This window comes from Apodemus sylvaticus, chromosome 10, assembly GCF_947179515.1.
Source record: "Apodemus sylvaticus chromosome 10, mApoSyl1.1, whole genome shotgun sequence".
NCBI classification, from domain to species: domain Eukaryota; kingdom Metazoa; phylum Chordata; class Mammalia; order Rodentia; family Muridae; genus Apodemus; species Apodemus sylvaticus.
In genome coordinates, this window is record NC_067481.1 from 29,037,296 (window position 1) to 29,054,983 (window position 17,688).

General features: G+C 50.8%; 1 protein-coding gene across 2 annotated transcripts in view; it reads left to right on the plus strand.

Moving 5' to 3' along the window:
* Abcc3 (ATP binding cassette subfamily C member 3) overlaps positions 1 to 17,688 on the plus strand; it is a 49,828-nt gene that overhangs the window by 26,919 nt on the left and 5,221 nt on the right. The window contains exons 12-29 of one of the 2 annotated variants that reach the window (XM_052194902.1): positions 422 to 625; positions 734 to 880; positions 1,215 to 1,302; positions 1,559 to 1,625; positions 1,849 to 1,975; positions 2,063 to 2,239; positions 4,371 to 4,538; positions 4,825 to 5,002; positions 5,888 to 6,005; positions 6,157 to 6,304; positions 6,383 to 6,590; positions 6,769 to 7,079; positions 8,684 to 8,883; positions 8,991 to 9,117; positions 11,303 to 11,404; positions 14,395 to 14,541; positions 14,659 to 14,817; positions 15,517 to 15,683. In XM_052194902.1, coding sequence (XP_052050862.1) covers positions 422 to 625; positions 734 to 880; positions 1,215 to 1,302; positions 1,559 to 1,625; positions 1,849 to 1,975; positions 2,063 to 2,239; positions 4,371 to 4,538; positions 4,825 to 5,002; positions 5,888 to 6,005; positions 6,157 to 6,304; positions 6,383 to 6,590; positions 6,769 to 7,079; positions 8,684 to 8,883; positions 8,991 to 9,117; positions 11,303 to 11,404; positions 14,395 to 14,541; positions 14,659 to 14,817; positions 15,517 to 15,683 — 2,843 coding nt within the window. The remainder of the gene's footprint in view (positions 1 to 421; positions 626 to 733; positions 881 to 1,214; positions 1,303 to 1,558; positions 1,626 to 1,848; positions 1,976 to 2,062; positions 2,240 to 4,370; positions 4,539 to 4,824; positions 5,003 to 5,887; positions 6,006 to 6,156; positions 6,305 to 6,382; positions 6,591 to 6,768; positions 7,080 to 8,683; positions 8,884 to 8,990; positions 9,118 to 11,302; positions 11,405 to 14,394; positions 14,542 to 14,658; positions 14,818 to 15,516; positions 15,684 to 17,688) is intronic. The other variant, XM_052194903.1, reaches the window with a different exon arrangement.

The window sequence follows — 17,688 nt, forward strand, 5'->3', positions numbered from 1 at the left end:
ACTTGGGTTGACACATAGCCACTCAGTAAACAAGAGCTGAGTGTATAAATCACCATGGTTATGTCAGGCCTTAAATTAGGGTCTGAGTGAACAGAAAAACAAACCCTGCCCGTGGGAGCCTCATAGTGTGACTGGGCACATTGTGTGAAGAAGTAGGGATGGGAATGAAAGTCAGGGCCAAAGGATGATGCCTGGTAAGGTCGGTGGTGGTGACACTCACTGAACATGGAACTGCTCTTCTGAGTCAGAGGACACAGGCTGTGTGGGGACAGAGGTGGGGAGGCATTTGAGGTGGGGGTGGGGAGGCATGCCGAGCAACATTGGAATAGCTACAATAGATGGTACAGTACGGGAGTTGTGAGACCAGTGGGTAGGAGGTCTGGGGAGGGGAGAGGGTGAGCCACTGTTCCTTTCCTCACAGGTACAGCAAATGAAGTTCAAGGACTCCCGCATCAAGCTGATGAGCGAGATTCTGAATGGCATCAAAGTGCTGAAGCTCTACGCTTGGGAGCCCAGCTTCTTGGAGCAGGTAGAAGGCATCAGGCAGAATGAGCTCCAGCTGCTGAGGAAGGGGGCCTACCTGCAGGCTATCTCCACCTTCATCTGGATCTGCACCCCGTTTCTGGTGAGGTTCTCCACTGGTATGGGATTCCTCGAAGGTCGGTAGGCCAGCCCAGGTCTTGGGGGTCCCCTCGGGGAACTCCGCCATGACACTCATTCCCATGTTACCCAGGTGACCCTGATGACCCTCGGAGTGTACGTGTGTGTGGATGAGAACAATGTGCTGGATGCTGAGAAGGCCTTCGTGTCCCTGTCATTGTTCAATATCTTAAAGATGCCCCTCAACATGCTGCCTCAGTTAATCAGTGGCCTGACGCAGGTAACGCAAGGCAAGCGGGGTGTCTGTTAGACTTAGGATATGTGGAGAAGTCAAGCGAGATTCACTTAGGATCGACAGATAATCGTCGGGGAGAGGGCATCAGGGAAAGCCATGAAGGTTAATTACACGGGTGGTTTGGAGTCACAGGGCCTGAGTTTCTGACAGAACGTCCTTTTAGCAAACAAGACCTTCTTTTTAGGCAGTGGGAGCCATGCAAGACTTGGTTATAGGAGGGGTTCCAGCATTAGTGAGTTGATCCTTAGGGAGCCCTGCTTAGCCCCAGAAGTTGGGGACCCACGGAGCCATGGTGAGGCTAATCCACACCCTCCTGCAGACCAGCGTATCTCTGAAACGGATCCAGGATTTCCTGAACCAAGATGAACTTGATCCCCAGTGTGTGGAAAGAAAGACCATCTCCCCAGGTCCCAACACTCTTACTCCAGGGCGCTCCTGCCCCAAGCTTTCTAAGACTCCTCCTTTGACCCCCTCTCTTCTCTGAATTCTGAAGCCCCTCTGTTGATCAGTTCTTCTCCTTTACCCCTTCCCCTGAGGGCTCCTCATGCTCCTCCCTCTGTCGGTGCTCCAGGGATCCTCTCCCTTGCCCAACCTCCTCCCAAGCCTCCCTGGCTTCTTCCAATGTCCTAGACTCACTGACCCCTATGCATCTTGGTCCTCTAGGCCATGCCATCACCATACAGAATGGCACCTTCACCTGGGCCCAGGACCTGCCACCCACCCTGCACAGGTAACATCGTCTTCTCTCACTCACTCGCCAGCTATCCAAAGTGGACAGGGGTTGGATCAAACATAGCCCTCTCTCCTTGCCGCTGGCTTTGACAGGGAATGCAAGAAGAACCTGCTTTTTGCCAGGGTGGTGTCGGGGAGGGAGGAGGCCTTGGATCTGCAGATGGAAGGCTTGCATCAAACCCAAGCCCCACCACTGACCGGTCACTGTCCCTTGCTCCTAGCCTAAACATTCAAATCCCGAAGGGGGCGTTGGTGGCTGTGGTGGGACCTGTGGGCTGTGGGAAGTCTTCTCTGGTGTCTGCCTTACTTGGAGAGATGGAGAAGCTGGAAGGTGCGGTGTCTGTAAAGGTAAGAGGGAGAGGGTCTCTAAAAAGCCATCAAGTCTGGCCAGCCTCAGGCAAGCCCTAAGGGACCTTCTCCCTTCTCCTTGGCCAGGGCTCTGTGGCCTACGTGCCTCAGCAGGCGTGGATCCAGAATTGTACACTTCAGGAAAATGTGCTGTTTGGCCAACCCATGAAACCCAAGCGCTACCAACAGGCTCTGGAGACTTGTGCCTTGCTAGCCGATCTAGATGTGCTTCCTGGTGGGGACCAGACAGAGATTGGAGAGAAGGTACGGAGCCATCTTCTCATCCCCGAGGGGCCAACTCAGGAGGCTGCTAGCCAGAGCCCAGTCTCAGATCCCCTTACTCACTCACGGGTTCATGTAAACCAACATGCCCAGTTCTGTGCCAAGAACTGGGGAGACATCACTCTGTATTCAAGGGAGGACAACTCATGAACAGACAGGGAGCCACAGAATTTCCCAAGATCATGGCAAAGGTCTATGCAGGGTAGAAGAAGGGCAGGAGGCAGGGGGTCTGTATGAAGAGAAGCATCACTTTTGAGCTGACTCTTTCTTTTTTTAAAGATTTATTTATTTATTATATGTAAGTACACTGTAGCTGTCTTCAGACACACCAGAAGAGGGCATCAGATCCCATTACAGATGCTTGTGAGCCACCATGGCGTTGCTGGGAATTGAACTCAGGACCTCTGGAAGAGTAGCCAGTGCTCTTAACTTTTGAGCTATATTACCAGTCCCTTGAGCTGACTCTTAATGAACAAGAAAGAGGAAATTCATTGTTCATTGATTCATTCACTAGGTTTTTATTAAGCATCTACTATATGCCAGAGAATATTATATGGTGGTGAACATACCAGGATAAAAATCTCGGCTTTTATATACCCTACATTTTAGCAGAGGAAAGAAAAGTCAATAAGCAAGATAAGCCAAATATGTATTAGATAATACTAAAGAGGGGAGATTAATGCAGTTAATATAAATGCAGCATATAAAAATATGTGCTGGGCTGTTTTGTTAGTAATGTTTCTCACTGAGAAATAGAGACCTATACAGAAGGAACGGTCCTGCATGAGGCCAGCGAGCCCTGGCTATCTAGGGATCTGGTCTGGGGTCATCTAAGGTGAAGAGAACAGAGTGTTCAAAGCCTCAGGCAGGTGTGTGTGACTGGCATTAGCCCAAGGAGGAGACCAGCTTGGTTGGAGCAGCGTGATCCAGGGGTCAGGAGAAGAGAGGGAAGGGGGGCGAGAGCGAGGTTATCAGGCAGCGGGGACATTTGGAACCCTGCAGGTTTTACTTAGAGTGGTAGAAGGCCCTAGAGGCAGTGGGTGGCCGTTTGGTGCACTTTGACCCGAGTGACCCTGTGTGTCTGGAACTCACTCTGTAGACCAGGCTGACCTGGAACCCTCAGAGCTCTGCCTGCCCTTGCCTCCCGAGTGCTGGGCTGAAAGGCGTACATCACAGTGCCTGGTTTGACTAGGGCCTTTAAATTATAAAACATGGAGCCCCCGTGGAAGTTTTGGGGGGTTTGAGGGGTGTTTTATTACATGAATATGTGAGAGAGGTATATGGGAGAGCAAACAAGCGCTTCAGCATGCACATGGAGTCCATTTTCTCCTTCTACTTTTGGGTACCGGGAATCAAACTCGGGTCCGCACAGTCTTGGTGGCAAGCACCTTTTTCTCTGCTGAGCTCCCTTGCCATCCCTTGATTTTATTTTAAAAGTATTTCTTTTTTAAGAGTTCCGGTAAAGGTCTCCTAGCATTAAATGTACCCACCTCGACCATCTTTTCCGTGCCCAGTTCAGTCCCCCCGTTGTGTCCATTCACAATGTTCTGCAATACTTGCTAGAACAGGGTCATTCCAAATGTCACTCAGACCTCCTCGTTGCCTTGTGGCTGCTTATTGGACAGCTCTCAATCCCTCCTCCCTCTCCAGGGAGACCTCTGGCAACCACCGCTTTGTTTTTCAGAATCTGGCTTCCCCGGACACCCCTGGGAGTTGCATTTACCTTTCTGTGTCCGGATCATTTCAGTTGGTGTAATGAGCTCAGAGTTCATCCCTGCTGTAGCATGTCACCAGTGTTTCTTTCCTTCTAGGGCTAAATAGTATCCCAGTCTATGGGTAGACCACCTGTTGTTTGCCCATTCATCTGTCATGAACACTGGCATCGGGCAGGGTACTGCCTGGGCTCCTCTGCCCCAGGGGATTCTAAAACCCAACACTGGTTCCCCTGAGGGCTACAGCTCTGTATGGGCTACAAAGTCATGGAGCCCAGGTGTCCTGTGAAATACGGGTACCTGAATGTGCCTTGCTGAGTGATAAGTGGTTCTGTCTCCCATAGGCCCATCTGACACCTTCCGTCTACTATTATAGATCACCCACCTTCTCTTCCCTTTAGGGCATTAACCTATCTGGAGGACAGCGACAACGGGTGAGTTTGGCCCGAGCCGTTTATAGTGATGCCAACATATTTTTGCTGGATGACCCGCTGTCAGCTGTGGACTCTCATGTGGCTAAGCATATCTTTGACCAAGTGATTGGACCAGAAGGCGTGCTGGCAGGCAAGGTGAGGACACAGGAAGAAGCTAGGAGCAAAGATGGGATCTGGTCGTGGGGGAAAACAGACGGAAGGCTAACAGGGTGGGTCAGACCTGGAGGTGTAGGGAATGATCGGGGGAATCCCATAGGGACGCACACTCCAGAGGTGCAGAGTAGGCTCTGGCTGGGGTGGGATACGTTGTGGATATGCCTGGCCTGTGACCCCTCTTGCTTACCCCCATGGCTCTGTGTCAGTGCTTGGGGTATGTATGCCCAAGGACGCTGTAGCTCAGAGCCTGCTGCCTTCTCCACAGACTCGGGTGCTGGTAACTCATGGCATCAGTTTCCTGCCTCAGACGGACTTTATCATTGTACTTGCTGACGGACAGGTGTCTGAGATGGGCCACTACTCGGCCCTCCTGCAGCATGATGGCTCCTTTGCCAACTTCCTCCGAAACTACGCACCAGATGAGGTCAAGGAGGACCATGAAGGTGGCTAAAAATTAGTCCCCACCATCCCTGGCCTTCCCGGCCCCTCCCCTCTCCCCTGCCTGGGCTGGGGTTTCCAAGTACCCCTGGCCTGGCCTAGTGTGGTACTGGGGACCTTGTTCTGGGAAACCAGAGCCACGTGTGTGATAGGTAAACAGGGTGTTCTCAGACCCTACCTTCTGCCCTCTAACCGTGGGACACTGCAGTAGCAGCATGGGTCTCAGACTCTATTTTCCCATGTGTTAAAAGGACATGTGAGCTCAGACCCTGAATATATTCTGAAGCTGTCTTAGGGTTGACTTGTGTTGTAAGTATATAAATACTTGGCAAAATCACTTATTTATCAGCAAGAGTTATTAAATAATTACTATGACCTGGAACTATTTCAGCTAGGAGACTAACAAAAAGCCTTTCTCATCAGGAAGCCCCTCCCCCCTACCCCCCCACCCGGGGCAGTGTCTGAGCTCACCAAAGGCACCGCTCCCCTCTGGGTTGCCTAGGCAGAGCTCCCTCCCTTCCCCCTCTGGGCTTGCTCTCGGTCCTTCTCTTGGTCCCTGACTAATGCTGTGTAGACAGCCAACCTGCCTGAGCATTATCCAAGTGCCATGTCCTTTGATAAACCAAGGACACACATCCTTTCCTTAATCCTGTGACTGGTCAGTCTCCAAAGGAAAGGGTTTTTTGTTTTTTTGTTTTGGTTTTTTACTATTATTGTTGTTGTTGTTTTGTTTTGTTTTGTGTGGTTACCTAAACCCATTTCCTTCTAGCTAGCCTTTCAGACCCTCTCCTGCCCCTGCTCCACCATCCAGACCTCCCACCAGCATGGAGGGCAGGCTCTCGAGGGGACTGCCCAAAGGAGCGGTCAGCCTTAGTTCTTTTCCTTCCCAGCCACAGTCTTGCAAAGTGCAAATGAGGAGGTGCTCCTGCTCGAAGACACACTGAGCACCCACACAGACATGACGGACACCGAGCCAGCCATATACGAGGTCCGCAAGCAGTTCATGAGGTAGATTCCCAAGAGTTCTCCAGTCCCCAACAGGCTACATCACCCTCCCCGCCCCCCACCGCCCAGCACCCGCAGGGAGACTACAAGTGGACCTGACCTGGGAGGGTGCCCGGAGTCTCTCCTGCCTGGGTCTGACCAGTTGCCTCCACAGAGAGATGAGCTCCTTGTCTTCCGAAGGGGAGGGCCAGAACCGGCCCGTGCCCAGGAGACACACGAATTCTTTGGAGAAGGAGATGCCGGTGATAAAGACTAAGGAGACTGGTGTATTAATCAAAGAGGAGACAGCAGAGACGGGCAATGTGAGCAGGGTGGGCACGGGCTGGGGAGGATGATTAGGTCCCTGGGGCTCGTGAAGATGGTGTGGCCATTCTTGACAGGTGAAGCTGAGCGTGTACTGGGATTACGCCAAGTCTGTGGGGCTCTGCACCACGCTATCTATCTGCCTCCTGTACGCTGGCCAAAGCTCGGCGGCCATCGGGGCCAATGTGTGGCTCAGCGCCTGGAGCAACGACGCGATGGAACACAGCCGGCAGAACAACACCTCCGTAAGGCTAGGTGTCTACGCTGCCCTGGGATTGCTGCAAGGTGACCACATGGGGGCGCTCACCCCTTCCTCTCCACTGCCCACTCCCCAAGCCACAAAATCATACCCCTGTTTCAGAACCTCCATAAGTCCACCTGGCCATCCCCTGTCTCATTCTTCCCTTCTGTCCCGGTTTTCTCCCCTGGGGTGAGTGACTCGTCCTATGTCTCTCCCAATAAGGGCTCCTGGTCATGCTCTCAGCCTTCACCATGGTGATCGGCGCTATCCAGGCCGCCCGCCTGCTGCATGAAGCTCTCTTGCACAACAAGATGCGTTCGCCTCAGTCCTTTTTTGACACGACGCCCTCGGGTCGCATCCTCAACCGTTTCTCCAAGGACATCTACGTCATCGACGAGGTTCTGGCCCCCACCATCCTCATGCTGTTCAATTCCTTCTTCACATCCATCTCCACCATTGTGGTCATCGTGGCCAGCACGCCGCTGTTCATCGTAGTTGTCCTGCCTCTGGCTGTGCTCTATGGCTTTGTGCAGGTGCCAGCGTGGACGTGGACGGGGGAGGGGGAGGGGCGCTGGAGCGAGTGGGGCAGGCAGAGCTCTAGAGTGGGCAGGGAGTGGTGGTGTTGGGGGCGGGGAGTGTTGGGGGAGCTTCTGATGTGGGCCAGGCACTTTTGCAGGCTAGGCTGTTCCTAGATTGGATCAGGGACTGTAGACAGTTGCTTTACGTCCTTGAAATTCACTTATCTAATTTGAAAAATAGACCCTTAGCATCTACTTCATAGGGATAATGTGAGGACGAAATGTGTGTTTGTAAACTGGCAGCCCTGGGGCTCTTTTTGATTGGCTGTCTCTTATTTTATTTATTTATGTATGGGATGTGGGGGTGGGATGTGTGTGTACATGTGTGTGTGTGTGTGTGTGCATAAGTGTGTGTGTGTGTATTTGTGGAGACCAGAGGTCAATGTCGGGTGTCTTCCTCAATCACGCCCCACGTTGTTTTCTGGGACAGAGAATCTCACTGGATGCAGAGCTCCACCTCTCCAGCTAGCTGACTGCCCAATGAGCTGCAAGATCTGCCTGTCCCCGCCTCCCCAGGGCTGGGGTTACAGGTGTGCACTGCCATGCCTGGATTTTTACTGTGGGTGCTGGGGAATCTTAACTCAGGTCTCCATGCTTGTGTGACGTGCACTTTATTGAATGAGCTTTCTCCTCGGTCTCCTATACCTATTGGTATTATTTGAGTAAATCCCCGTAAACGGTCTGGGAGACCGTGTCCTTTGTATACATACTGCTAACATGTATGTGTCACCTGAGTTGCTCAGCGTTCAGAGACAGCTTGTGCTCACTGGGGTCTTTCTGTTGAGGAGGTGATTTGTTCCTACAAGGAGCTGGAAGTGCAGCCTTTGGGTAAAGAGCCCTCTGTATACCCGTCCTGTGTGGGCCTGGCTGTCTTGGGACCCACATAATACAGGCTGGAAGATAAAAGCAGAACCATGGTTTTGTGACATTAACCCTTAAACAACTAGGTAGGGTAAGAGGGGCATTTTCAGAAAAAAAAAAAAAAAACTACAAAATGATCTTTGCAAAGCCGTTTGAATATGATCACATGTCTAGGATCTTTAAGTAGAACAAGAAATCTCACTGCCTCGGGGGGAATTAAACAAGATGATATCATAGACTATAAAAGATGATGAGACAGGAGGGCATAGTGAAGCCAGGTGGTGGTGGCACATGCCTGTAATCCCAGCACTTGGGAGGCAGAGACAGGTGGATTTCTTAGTTCTAGGCCAGCCTGGTCTACAGAGTGAGTTCCAGGATAGCCAGGGCTACACAGAGAAACCCTGTCTCGGAAAACAAAAACAAAAACAAAAACAAAAAAATGGAGGACATAGGGAATCAGAGAGAGCTTCATGGAAGAGGTGGTCTGACTGATTGGCTGAGCAGAGCTGATAAGAGGGGGAGTGTGTAATGTATGTCTGGAATCTGTTCTCCAAGGGAACATGGGAAAAAGCAGCAAGGCCTGTGGGAAGAACGGGGCCAGGAGGGAGAAGCACAGGAGATTGTGTGGAGGACACGTGGGGCTGAGTTGGTGGCTGGATGACGTTCCTGACTGGAGTTCTTTCCCCATCCCTGGCCAGCGCTTCTATGTGGCCACATCACGGCAGCTGAAGCGGCTGGAGTCCATCAGCCGCTCGCCCATCTTCTCCCACTTCTCGGAGACAGTGACGGGCACCAGTGTCATCCGGGCCTACGGCCGAGTCCAAGACTTCATGGTCCTCAGTGACACTAAAGTAGATAACAACCAGAAGAGCAGCTATCCCTACATCGCCTCCAACCGGTCAGGAGCCTCCCTTCCCTCTACAGGTGCCCACGGGTGCGCTTCGGTTCTGGGTGGACTCTGACACTCCCCGTTCTTGTTCATCTCCTCCCTGTCGGTCCCTGCAGGTGGCTGGGTATCCGTGTGGAGTTCGTGGGGAACTGCGTGGTGCTCTTTGCTGCACTGTTTGCAGTGATTGGGAGAGACAGTTTGAATCCGGGGATTGTGGGTCTTTCTGTGTCCTATGCCTTACAGGTAAGGCAGGGCCTGGAGCTCTAGGCAGGGATACCACTGAGGTGGGGGCTCACCAGCATTGGCTGAGTGGCCTCCTCTGCTCCACAGGGGGATCAACCCAGCTGGGTTCTCAAATGCCTGGATCTCTAGGCCAGGCACTGCCGGCAAGGGCGACACAGGCTGGGGAGGTCCTCCTGGCAAGGAGAAGAAAGGGTGGCGAAAGGCAGGAAGATGTGGGTCATTGGTAGAACATTTGCCTAGCATGTGCAAGGCCCTAGGTTCAAATCCAAGTATAAGAAGGAAGGAAAGAAGGGAGGGAGGGAAGGAGGGGATGTACCCAGACCTTTAAGGAATTTCCCTGTCTGAGATCTTGAAGAAATGATCTTGGAGCATGGTCCAAACAGAACTGTCATGTCTGGGCGAGATGTGGGTCAACCTGACTGAGGTGTGGACACAGGACGTGTGTGGCCAGACTCCATGGTGTGGTGCCTGCCTTCAGGGAAGCCACAGCCAGCTCTTTGTGTCCTTGGTCTCCTCGCTGAAGAACCAACCCACTGCAGAGATAGAAAACCCTTGAGAATGGCTAGGAACGATAGTGTGTGCCTGGAATCCTGGCACTTGGGAGGAAGCAGAGGCAGGAGGATTACTGTGAACTCAGTGCCAGTCTGGCCTACAGAGTGAGACCCTTTCTCAAAACAAAGCAAAAACCTTTCCCAAAACAATCTGGAAAAAAATTCTAGAAGCGTCTAAAAACAATCAATCAATCAAACAAACAAACAAACAAAAAACCAAAACCCAGAATACAAACAAAAACCAAAACCAAGATGACTTCACTGTGCCTCTGAATACACGCAAAGGAAGTGACAGGAAGGCATTGTGCTAGGCACCTTAAGTAATCTAGAGCACATTTACAGCATCAGGAGGCTGTGAGTGGCTCTCGTGTGAATCATAAGCAATTTTATATGAAGGTATATTCCAGGGTCCCAGAACCAATACCCTGTGGATGTGGGGGAATAAGGGATGACTGGAGGCAGATCAGGTGACTGGAGCCTGGAATTGGAGGTCACCCTGACACCAGCCTGTATGGTCAAAGAGTTATACAACCTGCAAATGGGATTTTTGTAAAGCAAATCACATTGTCGAGGTCTCAGGTGGCTTGGATCTGAATGCATTGGTAAACAAAACTGAAGCTGACAGGCCCGTCTGCTCGAACCTTAATGTGCATGTGACTCATTTGGAGATCTTGTTAAAATGTTCATCCTCACTCAAGAGGTTCAGTTCTGAGCCCCAGCTTGGATTCTGCATTTCTGTCAAGGTTTCTTGGTAACACAGGACAGTCCTTGCACTGGCCACATTGACATATTCCGGGCGCATGTTCTGAATGAAGAGTCTCAGAGCTACTGACTCACACACTGCCTTTTGACAGGATGCTCGGAGAAAACTAATACATATTAACGTTTGAGAAGCACTGAGAGAGAGTGTCCTCCACCGAGTCTGCATTGTCACCGCCTGAGGCACAGTTGTGACTAGACGCCTAATCAGCAAACACCTGTAGGTCTTAGACAGAATGGGATTCCACTGATCAAGAAATATAGCCATTCTGGAAAAAACAAAAAAAGAAAAAAGGAAGAAAGAAATAAAGTTATAGCTGGGCAGTGGTGGCCCACACCTTTAATCCCAGCACTTGGGAGGCAGAGGCAGGTGGCTTTCTGAGCTGGAGGCCAGCCTGGTCTACAGAGTGAGTTCCAGGACAGCCAGGGCTATGCAGAGAAACCCTGTCTTGAAAAAAACTGGAAAAAAAAAAAGAAGAAGAAAAGAAAAAATAAAGTTATGAACAGGGTACGGTGGTGTACACCTTTAGTCCCAGCATTTGGAAGGCAGAGGCAGGCATATTCCTGATTTTGAAGCCATCCTGGTCTATAGAGTAAATTCCAGGACAGCCAGGGCTACACAGAGAAATCTTGTCTCAAAAAAAGAAAGAAAGAAAGAAAGAAAGAAAGAAAGAAAGAAAGAAAGAAAGAAAGAAAGAAAGAAAGAGAGAGAGAGAAAGAGAGAGAGAGAGAGAAAGAGAGAGAGAAAGAAAGAAAGAAAGAAAGAAAGAAAGAAAGAAAGAAAGAAAGAAAGAAAGAAAGAAAGAAAGAGAAAGAAAAGAAAAAGAGAGAAAGCCAGTGCTGGACTCCTCCCATAACACAGTTCCTCCTTTCAGGTGACCGTGGCTTTGAATTGGATGATACGAACGATATCCGACTTGGAGTCTAATATTATAGCCGTGGAGAGAGTCAAGGAGTACTCTAGCACAGAGACAGAGGTGAGTTCCAAGAGGTGCCCTGCAGCAGAGTACCTGGGTGACCGGAGGAAGGATGCTTGGTGGCCTGTAATCACTGAATTTCAAGGCTAGCTGTTTAAGGGGCATCCATGCATCCATCCATCCATCTCTCAGAGTATCAAGCCGTGGTTGATGAAAGTGTAGAGGGCTCGGAGTTGAGCAAGAGATTCTGAGCCAGTAGTGGGCACAAGGCATATAGATATGGCTAGGCTCTGGGGCTGTGCACAGAGCAGCTGGGGGCGGTGGAGTCAGTGACCAACCGTCAAAGGATGTGCAAGTTTAGACAGATGAGGGGGAGGGGCTGGGAGCATTCCAGCCAAAGACGCCAGTCAAGGGAACAGAGGCAGGGTAGTGCGCCCTTTTCTAGGGAAAAAAAGAATTGTTTTATCCTAGGTGGCTACAGATTTTTCTCCAAAGAGGTCATAGTTCAGACCTCTTTGTGCCCAGAAGCTGCACCATTCCTAAGCTCTTAGGTGTTAAGCAGCCCATTTTTTTGAGCCCCGATTGTGTGGTCCACGCTCGCTTGCAGTATTCTGCCCTGTATGGGACTCCAGCTCTCTGATCTCCCTTTGTTTCACCATCACCTCCTGCCCTTTTCACCTCCTGTAGGCTAGATTGTTTCTCTGCTCCACCAGGGGATGCTTTCCACCCATGTCTGTCCTCACCTACAGAACCCCCCGTGTCCGCATCATACCTGCACAGGGCAGCTAACGTGTAGATGGTGATCAAAATCACTACTTCTCCTTCAAGTTCTTAACCACCCTCTACCGCTGATATCCCTGCTTCATTTACCAAGAAGTAGGTGCTCCCATTTTCAAAATGGCTGCTTGGGAGCATTCTCTGTTCTCAGACCACATCTCTTCTCCGTGCTCAGCCCTCCACCTCACCGGATTCTTCCATGAGAAAAGAGGTTAAAGATGTGAACTCCCTTCTCCATCAACTCTTCAGTCCTGCCTGGGTGTCCGCCTTCCTTTCTCTTTAAGGTGATGGTTTTCCCTTCTCTTTTCAGAATCCAGCCCCTCCACTTCTATCATATCATATGGCCGCAGGAGGCATCTTTATCCCACACACAAACAACCCTGCCTCTTCCCCTGAATCACATTGCCTCGGTTCTGAGTTCTTCTTTGTCATTTAAATTTTTATTTATTTATTTATTTATTTATTTATTTATTTATTTATTTATTGTGAGTACACTGTTACTGTCTTCAGACACATCAGAAGAGAGCATCAGATCCCATTACAGATGGTTGTGAGCCACCATGTGGTTGCTGGGAATCGAACTCTCGAAGAGTAGTCAGTGCTCTTAACCAGTGAGCCCTCTCTCCAGCCCCATGAATTCATTTAAAGCTGTGATCTACACCCTCCTTAGCCTAGATCTTGCCTACTGAAACCTTTCCAGGAAAACAGCTCGCTCATAACCTACCTGGCTCCAGTCTAAGAGACCTTTGTTCTCTTTCAAGAACCCTTATTCTGATTCAAGATCAGCAACATCCAGATGAAGCCACCCACTCTTCTGCTTGGGATCTTCTGTGACCTTGGGTCTGTTAGTGGACCTCCGATGACACCCCACACCCATTTACCACCTGGCCTCCATTTACAACCTCTGCCTCCCCACCACCACCACAAACACCTGATTCCTGAGACAGCCATGCCTCTATGTCTCTCTACAGCCAACATGTCCTGTGTATGCACACAACTAATTGCTTTATTCTAGATACTGCTGCTCTCAGTCCTGCTGTCCATTTCTGCCTTTAGCGTCTCCGTCTCCTTGAGACAGCGCTCTGTGTGAACTGCTGTTGTTGGTTCTGATGGTCCCTCACCCCCTCCTTTTCTTCCCTCCCCCTTCCCCACTCTCCCTTCTTTCTCCCTTCCCCCCTTTCCTCCTACTCCCTTCTTCCCCCTTCCCCCTCCTCTTCCCCTTTCTCCTCCCCCTCCTCTTCCTCTTTTTCTTCTTTCCCAGTGCTGGCACTGGAACCCAGAACCTCACAGATGCTAGACAAACATTCTGCCTCTGAGCCACATCCCAAGCCCTTGGGCTTTTTGGAGACAGTCTTGCTATTTAGCGACAACTCACAATCCTGCTCCTGTCTCCTGGAGATTGTCCTTCCAGGTGCGAGGCACCGTGCTCAGCTTCCCTCACGGCTTTCGTTGCCTCCTCTCTGGCTTCCCTATCCAGGAGGAAGGGTGGCTTGCTTCATGGCTGTGCAGCCTGAGTCACCACACGAGTTCCCATTCTTGGAAGGGCCCCATGCACCAAGCCCTCGGTTCTGTCCCTAACGCTAAATAACCCTGCTGGGGCGGCTCAAGCCTGTCGTCCCAGGACTTGGGAGGTAACAGAGTACCTGTCCCTGTCCTGCAGAATACAAATAGAAGAAGCTATTCCTGTCAGTCATGCGTGCGCTTCCTCCAGAGAGCCACCTGCCTCATTCCCCCAACTCCTTCAGGTTACCTCTCTCCTATCTTTATAATTCATAAAAGAGCAACTCCAAATTGTTCTGGGCCCAAGAGCTCTCTTGCTTTGCTTATGTGTAGATCATATATGCTCCTGTGCAAGCTGGAGCGAAAGCCTTCCAGAACAAGAGCTCTGTCTCACTGGTGACACTTAGGAATAAAGAATAAATAAATATGGCAAAAGGAGGGGCTAATGCAGGCAGGGAGAGACCTTCAGGGCAGCAGGGGCAGGACTGCCAGATTTTGGAGAATCTAGGGGGAGTGAAATCAAAGGGGAAAAGGCTGGGGGTGTGGCCCAGTGGTAACATGCTTGCCTCGTGCTGCAGAGACCCTGGGTTTCTTTTAGGAAAAAAGTCAAAGGATGTAATGATTCACCAAACCACAGGGTGCCAGGTCTCCCCGAAAGGGACCCTGGTGGGTGAGGATTGAGGTGTCTGGAAAGAGGTAGGGCTGAACAGTAGGGAAGGGCTTGGATACTACCACCCCAGTGAGAACAGGAGAACCCAATTGCCTCCCGCTAGGCCCCCTGGGTAGTGGAGAGCAACCGTGCTCCAGAAGGCTGGCCCACGCGAGGAGTGGTGGAGTTCCGGAACTATTCAGTGCGGTATCGCCCCGGCCTCGAGCTGGTCCTGAAGAACCTGACTCTGCGCGTGCAGGGTGGGGAGAAGGTACTTGTGCCTGGGGACATTGACACAGCCCCTTGTGGGGAGATCTGGGGTATCTGATGGAAACCTGGAGGTGCCCTCCCCCGACAGCCCTTCCCATGCCCCACCTATGCCCCACAGGTAGGCATTGTGGGCCGCACTGGGGCTGGCAAATCTTCCATGACTCTCTGCCTGTTCCGGATCCTGGAGGCCGCGGAGGGTGAGATCTTCATTGACGGACTCAATGTGGCACACATCGGCCTCCATGACCTACGCTCTCAGCTCACCATCATCCCTCAGGTAGAAGCCAGCTGAGCCCAGTGTGTCCCGTGTCGTGTGTCGTCCTGGTGTTGTGTGCCTGTCCGTTCATCCTGCCCCCATGTGCCCTCCGCCAACTCCCTCCATCCTGTCATCAGTCATGCCTCGGCCCCTCCTCCCCCCACCCCCAAAAATACCTTCAGGAACTTAAGAATTGGGCCTTGAGGCCTGTTTGTGCTCCAGAGCAGGGAGCACAGTCAGCACAAGAACCCCTAAGCATAAATCTGGAAGGGCAGGCACCTTGGCCAGTCAGGATTGTTCTTGGACTCCTGAACTAGCAACTGAGGACAACAGGCTCTTCCCGAGCACAGCAGTGCTGTGGTATCGTGTCTTTCTCTCCCAGTTGCACAGTTCCAAATAGCACAGCCTTTTCTGGCTCCTTAGTGTGTGTGTGTGTGTGTGTGTGTGTGTGTGTGTGTGTGTGTGTGTGTGTGTTTTAAATGCTGAATAGACACTTCAGACAGATTAGTGGCACTGGTTCCTGCTTCAGCAGGGGACTTAGCAACTGGCCAAGCTGCGGTTTATCACTCCCCCGACAGACAGTTTTTATCACCCTGGTAAAGACCTCTTTCTGGGGAGGACTGGGGACAGAGCAGCTGCTTCCGCTGCTTTTCTTCTTCGGGCTTCTGGGAGTCCTGACAGGATCTAAGCTACTTCTCTCTGATCTTCTGATGTCTCCAGGACCCCATCCTGTTCTCGGGCACCCTGCGTTTGAACCTGGATCCCTTTGGCCGTTACTCGGAGGAGGACCTCTGGAGGGCCCTGGAGCTCTCCCACCTGAACGCTTTCGTGAGCAGCCAGCCAGCAGGCCTGGATTTCCTGTGCGCTGAGGGAGGGGATAATCTCAGGTAGGCCTGGGAGCGGTCAGGTCACGAATGCGGCCCCACCCTGGGAACCCCGTGGGTGCTGGAGAGAAAGCAGGTGACCACTGACCCATGCAGGCACGCCCCTCAGCCAGAGTTGCACAGGGCTGTTATTTTGTATATTCTCAGCAGGCAGAGGGTGCCTCCCCACAGGCTCTTCACAGAAGCCTCGCTTTGTAGTTTAGGAAAGACACGGAGAGGTCAGGGGGTTAGCCAAAGTGACCCAGATGACAGAAGGCACGGCTGGGATTTGAACCGGCTCTGCTCTCGTCTCATTCAACCCCAGTGACATTCAGACAAAACAATCCCAGCCTTGCTGGAATCTTCTGGGCTCCAGAGTCCCGTATCTGTGGAGCAAGTGAAAGGAAGGCCATGCTGCTCTAGAAAGAGAAAGCTAGCTGCCAGGGTGGAGGCGGTCAGCTCAGGAATGTACAAAGTGGGCTCTCTCTGCATTTCCTGTGACCCCGCCCCCGCCCCGTGACCGCCCTCACCCCCTACCCTCGGTTCCACGGCCCAAGCCACAGGGCTGTGTGTTCCAGGAATCGGCAGTCTGTTCTTACTGAGTCCAAAGCGTCAAGATACCTAGATTTTCTTTTATATTTTATTTGAGTTTCTTCATTTCTGGTGCTAAATTCACAAATGCTAGGCAAACCCTTTACTGCTAAGCTGTATCTCTAGCCCTCGCTGTGTGATTTGGGGCAAGTTGCTGAACTCTTCTGTCTCTTTTACGTTCACTATAAAATAAGGATGATAATAATCTATGTCTGTGCACATTGCACTCCCTGGTAATAAGAAGAGGACTGGAGAGATGGCTCAGCAGTTAAGAGCACTGTCTGTTCTTCCAGAGGACCCAGTTTCAATTCAATGGCTACACAGCAGCTGACAATTGGCTGTAATTCCTATTCCTGGGAATCCACCCTCCTCTTCTGGCTTTAGTGGGCACTGCACACATAGACATGCATGTAGGCAAAATACTTATATAAATAAACTAATAAATAACAAATATATATAATGCAAGCCACATATATATATAGATATGTTTTTTCTAGTAACCACATTAAGGGGCAGCATAATTGTCTGAGTTACAGTTTCCATTGCTGTGAAGAGATACCATGACCATGACAACTCTTATAAAGACAAACATTTAATTGGGGCTGGCTTACTGTTTCGGAGGTTCAGTCCATTATCACATGGCAGGAAGCACAGCAGCACGCAGGCAGACATGGTGCTGGAGGAGACAAGAGTTCTACATCTTGATCCACGACAGCCAAAAGGAAGACTGTTCTCTACCCTGGCCATGGTTGGAGCATTTATAATCTCAAATTCTGCCTCAGCAGTGACTCACTCCAGCAAGGCCATGCCTCCTGACAATGCCCCTCCCTGTGGGCCAACCATTCAAACACATGAATCCATGGGGGCCAGACCTATTCAAACCACCACAATGGTAGTAGCCCTTCTCAAAAGAGGCATGGGCTAGGGCTGGAGAGATGGCTCAGTGGTTAAGAGCATTGCCTGCTCTTCCAGAGGTCCTGAGTTCAACTCCCAGCAACCACATGGTGGCTCACAACTATCAGTGTACAGTGTACATGAAATAAAAAAAAATTCTTTTTAAAAAGAGGCATGGGCTGATGACACAGCTCAGTGGGGAAAAGTGCTTGCCACACAAACCTGGTGACCGGAGAAGGAGAGGATTGACTCTACAGAGTTGTCCTCTGACCTCCACACTTGCCTACACACAGCTTATACATGATACACACACACACACACACCCCAACATACATAGAAATAAAAATACATCTTTTAAAATTTTAATTTACTTACCTCATTTTCTTTTGGAGACAGTCTCACAATGTAGTTCATACTAGCCTAGAACTCGGAATTATCGGGACACACCACCATATGCAGTAGAATAAATATTTTTAAAGTTTTAAGTATTTGTTTAGTGACATTCATGTGTAGAACAACTTAACAGGAGCTGGTTCTCTCCTTC